Source organism: Abramis brama (assembly GCF_963993115.1).
Source record: "Abramis brama genome assembly, chromosome: 11".
In the NCBI taxonomy this organism is placed as follows: domain Eukaryota; kingdom Metazoa; phylum Chordata; class Actinopteri; order Cypriniformes; family Leuciscidae; genus Abramis; species Abramis brama.
This window is the reverse complement of record NC_139973.1, coordinates 287,230-295,000: the sequence shown is the minus strand read 5'-3', so window position 1 is coordinate 295,000 and position 7,771 is coordinate 287,230. Positions and strand designations below refer to the sequence as shown.

Genomic DNA, 7,771 nt, shown 5'->3' with positions numbered 1-7,771 from the left:
GAGCAGGACCGGTCCGATTGTGCTTTCAAACGCTCCTGCTCCTGTTTTTTAAAACACTTTCAAACCCTAACGTGCGTTGATCACTGTAGCCAGTCATTGTGTGTAACTCTAGCACAGTCATTACCACAGGGTTAGTCTGGAGTAATGCTGGAGATGATTCACTGTTTGCCGGCTTTGATCCGGACTCCTGCCAGATATCGTCCTGTGTGTGTCTCCTCAGCATCAGCAGGATCTTCTGGCCCTGAAGCATCAGCAGGAGCTGCTGGAGCACCAGAGGAAGATGGAGCATCACCGGCTGGAGCAGGAGCTGGAGAAGCATCAGCGCGAGCAGAAGCTGCAGCTCCTGAAGAACAAGGAGCGCGGGCAGGAGAGTGAGTTCATCCCGCACACGCTCCGTTTACACTGGAGGAACTCTGATTAACACAAGCCAGTAACAGACATCAGTTACACTGAAGCAAACAGTGATCAGGCTTTCGTAACCTGTGTTTGCTGTGGATAGGTGCGGTGGCCAGCACTGAGGTGAAGATGCGTCTGCAGGAGTTTGTTCTGAATAAAAAGAAAGCGCTTGCTCAGCGGAGTCTCAACCACTGCATCTCCAGCAACACACACTACTGGTACGGCTGAGACACACACACACACACACACACAACTTCTGATCGGAGAGCGTCTGGTGTAGTTATTGATGTTCACGCTGTTTGTTATTCAGGCTCAAACTGATCAAAACACATCAATCAGAGGCAAAGCATTAACCAGGCTTGACAGACGAGCGCTGATAACTAGATCAGATCCACACACACTTTCACCTTCACCAGCAGAGGTTAATCCTGTGATGCCGGCATTCAGCCAACCTGTCAGGATCCTGTTCACTCACTGTGTATATTCACAGTGATTCAGGCTGCTGATCTTTACTAGCTGAAGAAACTGTGACCTGTATCAGTTCATCATGTTCATGTTTCCTCTGTCTGTCTGTGTCTGTGTGTGTGTTCAGGAAAACTCAGCACAGTTCTTTAGATCAGAGCTCTCCTCCTCAAACCTCCAGTTCCTTCAGTCATCCTGCCATGAGCGTCTACGACTCCAAAGACTTTCCACTGCGCAAAACAGGTACTTCATGCAGTACAACACACTCATTCCTCAGTGTGTGAAGCGGATGCAGGAGACGCCTGGGGCTCAGAGATCACAGGTTTATCACCTCATGTTAGTGCGTGTTTTCATGCAAGGAGACAGAAGTGATCGCTGTTTTGGTGAGAATCTTGTCTTGAGTGACTCTTGACCTTTAGAGGAAATGTCGCCTCTGATGTAAAAATGTAAAAAAAAAGTTAAAAAACAAAACAAACATAAAACTGTGTTTACTGAAATCATTTCCCTCTTGATGTGTGATGTTGAATGTGCTGTTATTTCCTTATTTCAGATGTTAGTTCTGTGATGCTTCTTATAGTGTCTCTCTCTAGTATTACCAGCTTGTCCTAGACAGATCCTGGTTTAGAATGAAACATGTACCCCTGGTTTCACAGACAGGGCTTAAGACTAGTCCTAGACTAAAATGTAAGTCTGAGCTGTTTCCACTGAAATAAACTTGCACTGACTGATCTTAAAAATATATCAGTGCCTTTTTAGTTTTAAGATGCACATCGGTAATGTTTTTTTCTAAGCATGTTTATAAAAATTACTTAAATGTCCTAATTGATCTATGGTCTAATCCTGGCTTAGTCTAAGCCCTGTGTGTGAAACCGGGCCGTAGTGTGTTCAGCTAAAGCGAGGTGTGTGTGTAAGCAGTTGTGTTGTGTGCAGATAGTTGTGTGTGTAAGCAGTTGTGTTGTGTGCAGCGAGGTGTGTGTGTAAGCAGTTGTGTTGTGTGCAGCGAGGTGTGTGTGTGTAAGCAGTTGTGTTGTGTGCAGTGAGGTGTGTGTGTAAGCAGTTGTGTTGTGTGCAGCGAGGTGTTTGTGTAAGCAGTTGTGTTGTGTGCAGCGAGGTGTGTGTGTGTAAGCAGTTGTGTTCAGCGAGGTGTGTGTGTAAGCAGTTGTGTTGTGTGCAGCGAGGTGTGTGTGTGTAAGCAGTTGTGTGCAGCGAGGTGTGTGTGTAAGCAGTTGTGTTGTCTTTAGCGTCGGAGCCGAACCTGAAGCTGCGCTCTCGTCTGAAGCAGAAAGTGTGTGAGCGCAGGAGTAGTCCGTTACTGCGACGCAGAGACAGTCCCGTCAGCTCGCTGAAGAAGCGCTCTCTGGAGACCACAGGTGAAGTGTGAGATGAGCTCATGATCACACACACCTGAGGGTTTACACACACACACACACACACTAACTCTCTCTCTTCTTCTCTGGGTCTGTAGATTCGGCATGTAGCAGCGCTCCTGCTTCAGGACCCAGTTCCCCAAACAACAGCTCACACACCAACCTGAGCGAGAACGGCACCAGCGCGACCGAGGTGGGTGTGTGTCAGATCACAAAAATCTCTCTGAATGCTGATCATCTATATCCGAAGAGTTAAATGATGGAGACATATAAAATGTCACAAAAGTGCTGTGCTCCTCAGGATCGGGACTAAAAAACACTGAGAACACAGACAAACATTTGTTTTTGTGAACTCATGGTTCTTACACTCTAAAAATCCTCTTTTCTCTACATTTCACACTCTAGCTTGTTTCCTAGTCTGTCCTCCTGATAAAGCTGGTGTTGTGCTCTATGATACTGCTGGCTCTATGACAGTGCTTGAGTTCCTCTATAAGTCACTTTGGAATAAATGCATGAATGTGATGTTCTCCAGTCGTCTCTCAGGCCGGCTGCTCGTGATTCGATCAGTCAGCTGTCGCTCTACACGTCTCCCTCGTTACCCAACATCACCCTGGGTCTGCCTGCCAGCGCCAACAACGTGAGTATTCAAAAAATCCTCTATTATCCATTCATTTTGTCTTGTTTTCTACTAGTGATCTGCTTCCTTACTAACATCCTTACGAGATACATTTACTTGACATAAAAACAGAATTTTCACAGAATATTTCTAGAAAGAATTAGCAAAAAGTTTTCTCTTGCTCTAAGCATAAATCTTACCATGTTTGTGCTTTTAGAAAAGTTTCATTACAGTGGGTTAGAAAAATGCACTTAATCCAGGATATATGCTCTGAAGTCGTCCAATTTGCCTCTCAAGTGGATTTGTTTTTAAAAGATGGTTAGATATTTTTACTAGAACATGAACATACCAATTAGAGTCTTAAACTGCAGTTCGAACATTAGTAAAGGAATATTCCCAATGCAGTTCTGATCTGATTTGTGTGAGAAACGGTCACGATCGATCTGAGACGTGTGTGTTTGAGATCTGGGCTGTTTTGTTCGGCGCTCGTCTTCCTTTTGCTTCATTATGTTATGCTTAGGAAAAGATTGAGTTTCATTTGGTCATTTCTTCAAAAAGGTGACATCTACCCAGCCAGACAGTGAACGCTTGTCCGTGACTGGATTACCCATAAGCTCTCCGTTCCTGGGCGCCTCTCACCTTCCCTCATTCCTGGGCAATTCAGACACTGCAAACTCCCACAATGCACTGCTGCAGCACATGGTCCTCCTGGAGCAATCGGCCCCACCGAGTCCTTTAGCTGCAGGTGAGTAGAGCTCTTTGAGTTTGAGGTTTGGGTTAGTAAAGATGATGCAGTCCGTTATGAACCATATCTGTGGCTCTGATGGCGGAGTGTTTCCCAGGCCAGTGTTTCCCAGAGCGTTGCGTAAGCCGATAGGTGTGTGAGAACAGGCCGTAACCGTGTCCGAGTCAAGGGTCCCTCCGGTTAATTAGATCAGTGCTCCGGCTCGCAGCAGGAGGTCAGAGAGGAACACGGTGTGCCAGCGACTGGTCTGTCCTCATGCCAGCGCCGCGTGCCCAGAAGAACACGCCTCTAATAACCCATGAATGGGAGCAGGAACTGAACAATGAGCCTCTCAGAGCTGCCAGCTCCGACACGCATGAAGAGCGGTGACATCTGCGCAGAATCCTCAATGAATGAACGGATTTTACAGGGTGTTTCAATGTCAAGTGGTTTAGCATACTTGCGGTTGAAGCGATAGTCCAGCTGATGTGAGTGTGTGTGCGCGTTCAAGAAGAGTGTGTGTGCGTGTATTCACGAGGAGTGTATTCTGCGCAGGTATGTCAGCGTCGCCTTCGTGAGTGTGCATGTTTACGAGGAGTGTGTTCTGCGCAGGTACAGTTGCAATCAAAATTATTCAACCCCCATTGCAAATCAGGTTAATTGGCAACCTTTACAGACTTTCAGCTGTTTGCAATGAACAAATCAACCAAAAGTAATTGAAATAGCTCAACACAACAAATGTGTCATGTGGTTTCTGCAAATTCAACTGAAAATGCTACTTTTAATGACTTCCACAGTCTCAAAATGATTCAACCCCTTCATGGCAAGCATCTTTAGTACTTGGTAGATCAGCTTTTTGCTGTTCTGACCTTCTGCAAATGAGATGTATAACCAGACAGCAGCTTCTGCCAGCGTTTCTGAGGAATCTGAGCTTGTTCCTCATGAGCAATGGCCTCCAGTTCAGTAATATTTTTGGGTTTGCGTGCTGCAACACCCTTCTTCAAATCCCACCAGAGATTTTCCATGGGGTTCAAGTCATGTGAATGTCATGGCCACTGTAGAATCATCCAGGACTTCTTCTGAAACCAAGCCTTGCTGGAATTTGAGGTATGCTTGGGATAATTTTCCTGTTGGAAGGTCCAAGCTCCAGCTTTCCTCACTGACGGCTTGACGTTTTCTGCTAGGATTTCCTGATACTTCAGTGAATCCATCTTGTCTTCCACACGCTGCAGGTTTCCAGTGCCAAAGGATATAAATCAGCCGCAGAGCATCACAAGCTCCACCATGCTGAACTGTAGACAGTGTTCTTTACAGCATATGCTTCATTCTTCTTTCTCCAGACACACTTCTGATCCATAATGCCAAAAAGTTTCAATTTTGTTTCATCGCTCCACAGAACAGAATCCCAAAACTTCTGTGGTTATTTATATGATTTTGTGCAAATTGGAGCCAACAGTAGTGGTAGTAGTGGTGTAGTCTTAGAGTTCTGGCATGTGTTTAGTACAAGCCTTACTGTGCTGAAACCTCAGTGCCTGTTGCCATCAAGTCTTGTTGTAGGTCTTTTGCAGTCACTCAAGGGTTTTTCTGAACCTGCCTTCTCAGAAATCTGGTTACAGTCATTGATATCTTCCCTTTTCTGCCCCGTCCAGGTAGAGTAACCCCTGTTCCTTTAACTTTGAACTCGCAACGCAAACTATACTTCCAACGGTGTCTCTAGGAACATTTAGTGCCTTCGCTATCTTTTTGTATTCTGTTCCTTGTTTGTGAAGGGTTATGATATCTTCTCTTAACTTTTTGGACCATTATTTTGACTTAGCCTTATTTCTAACTTGCAGTCAAACGTCACACTCAACAATCCCAGCCAGTTCAGATATTTCATCTGTTCTAGCTCAAGCAAACCTGGTGCAACTAATGAAGCCCTTGATAAGTTGCATCAGGTGTGCTTGAGACAACACCTTTTTTGCAGATTTGTTCTGTTGTGAGGAATTCTATTCAGGGGGTTGAATAATTTTGAAACTGCAGAAGTTATTAAAAGTTGCATTTTCAGTTAAACTTGGGTAAACCATTTGAAACATTTGTAGTGTTGAGCTATTTCAATTACTTTAGTTTGATCATTGCAAACAGCTGTAAGTCTGTAAATTTTTGCAATGGGGGTTGAAAGATTTCGATGGCAACTGTATGTCCGCGTCACCGTTGTGAGTGTGTGTGTGTGTGTTCACGAGGAGTGTGTGTGCTTGCCTGCACAGGTATGTCCGCTTCTCCTCTCCAGAAGCTGCGGCAGCACCGTCCTCTGGGCCGCACGCAGTCGGCTCCTCTTCCTCAGAGCGGTCAGCCTCCTCTTCCTCAGAGCGGTCAGGCTCTCCAGCAGCTCGTCGTCCAGCAGCAGCACCAGCAGTTCCTGGAGAAACACAAGCAGCACTTCCAGCAAATGCACATCAACAAGGTCAGAGACTCTTCACCCTCTTCCTACATCACAGATTTAATGGCTGTAATTGATTCAGTAGTAAGTGACTTAGTTGATGGGAATCTATCGCATCCAAAGCTTTACTCCACTGCATCCCAAGCTTTACACCACTGCATCTCACGCTTTACACCACTGCATCTCACGCTTTACACCACTGCATCCCAAGCTTTACACCACTGCATCCCACGCTTTACACCACTGCATCCCACGCTTTACACCACTGCATCCCACGCTTGACACCACTGCATCCCAAGCTTTACTCCACTGCATCCCAAGCTTTACACCACTGCATCCCACGCTTTACACCACTGCATCTAACGCTTTACACCACTGCATCCCACGCTTTACACCACTGCATCCCACGCTTTACACCACTGCACCCCACGCTTTACACCACTGCACCCCACGCTTTACACCACTGCACCCCACGCTTTACTCCACTGCATCCCACGCTTTACACCACTGCATCCCACGCTTTACTCCACTGCATCCCACGCTTTACACCACTGCATCCCTCGCTTTACACCACTGCACCTCACGCTTTACACCACTGCACCCCACGCTTTACCACACTGCATCCCTCGCTTTACTCCACTGCATCCCTCGCTTTACACTAGGGCTGAACGATATTCTGTTTTAACATCGACATTGCGATGTGCGAATGAGCGATAGTCACATCGCCGGAACATGCGATGTGAAGGGTAGTAGCACCCATAGTGTATTAAGAGAACGGTAGCACCAGGGTAGCAAACAGTAAACACAAGTTTGTTGTATGGCTTTTTGCTGGGGTGACATACACGTTCCGCATGCCTGCACAGTGATTGGTTCGCTGTGCCGCAGCTCACCGCGCTCACCGCTCACAGCCAACATTCACTGGCTAAAAATGGGCGACGAAGAGGATCCGCCGCCGCAAAAAATTAAGTCAAAATCAGCTATTTGGGACTATTTCGTCTACAAAAAGGAGGATGTTGACCAAAAAGAGGTACTTTGCTGGAGTGTTATAAAGTTGTGGATGGTTGTCTTTTTTTAAAAGTCTTTTATTTTTCGTGTTCGCATTTATGAGGAAAAAACAATGTTACGTGACAGTTCTCCATTACGGACGCGACCGTTATGAAAGCGGCACTAAAAGACTGCTTTAAAACTTTCACAGAGACCTCAAACAGAAAGCACAAAGCCTTTCTTTAAAGCAAATTTCGTTTTGTATTAATTTTAATTTTAATCAGTGTTTCATTATCCAATTTCCTGGATTTAATAAATAAAAAGTAAATATAACAGACATAATCACGACACGGAGGCACCAGCGCCTGAACTGGAGCTTAAGCTATCATCCATGAACCGAAACTCAGCGTATAAGGTAGCCTACTCGCCTCACACACCTAAAAAAAAAAAAAAAAAAAATAGAAATATATCTATTATCTACAGAAATCTCTACTTTTAAACAGAACCATTCAAAACAAAATAAAACTATGTAATCCGTAGGCTATGAAAAGTGCATTTCTCTCCTGCGCGATACTGCGAAGATCGCGAGTCAGTATTGTCAACTTCATCTTTACAGAAAACACTTGTTTATTAATAAACAATTAAAATGTCTCATTGTAATATTTTACATATTCATAATCATTACTTTTGCTGGTTCTTTGTGACAGCTTTTAGGTGCTGTTTACATGAACGCGTCACTGCATCAGCACCGAAAACAGAGACACAGAGAGAGAGAGAGAGAGAATAATATTTTTTTTTTTACT

At 45.0% G+C, this 7,771-nt stretch overlaps 1 protein-coding gene across 5 annotated transcripts in view; it reads left to right on the top strand.

Moving 5' to 3' along the window:
* Positions 1-7,771, top strand: part of LOC311092808 (histone deacetylase 4-like) — a 43,947-nt gene that overhangs the window by 23,067 nt on the left and 13,109 nt on the right. For all 5 annotated transcript variants that reach the window (XR_014608309.1, XR_014608310.1, XR_014608311.1 and 2 more), the window contains exons 5-12: positions 221-371; positions 500-614; positions 989-1,101; positions 2,100-2,228; positions 2,324-2,418; positions 2,758-2,862; positions 3,400-3,586; positions 5,812-6,008. Coding sequence is in view for 2 of the 5 variants with exons in the window: in XM_084129764.1 (XP_083985890.1) it covers positions 221-371; positions 500-614; positions 989-1,101; positions 2,100-2,228; positions 2,324-2,418; positions 2,758-2,862; positions 3,400-3,586; positions 5,812-6,008 (1,092 nt within the window). In the remaining 3 variants the exon portion in view is untranslated. The remainder of the gene's footprint in view (positions 1-220; positions 372-499; positions 615-988; positions 1,102-2,099; positions 2,229-2,323; positions 2,419-2,757; positions 2,863-3,399; positions 3,587-5,811; positions 6,009-7,771) is intronic.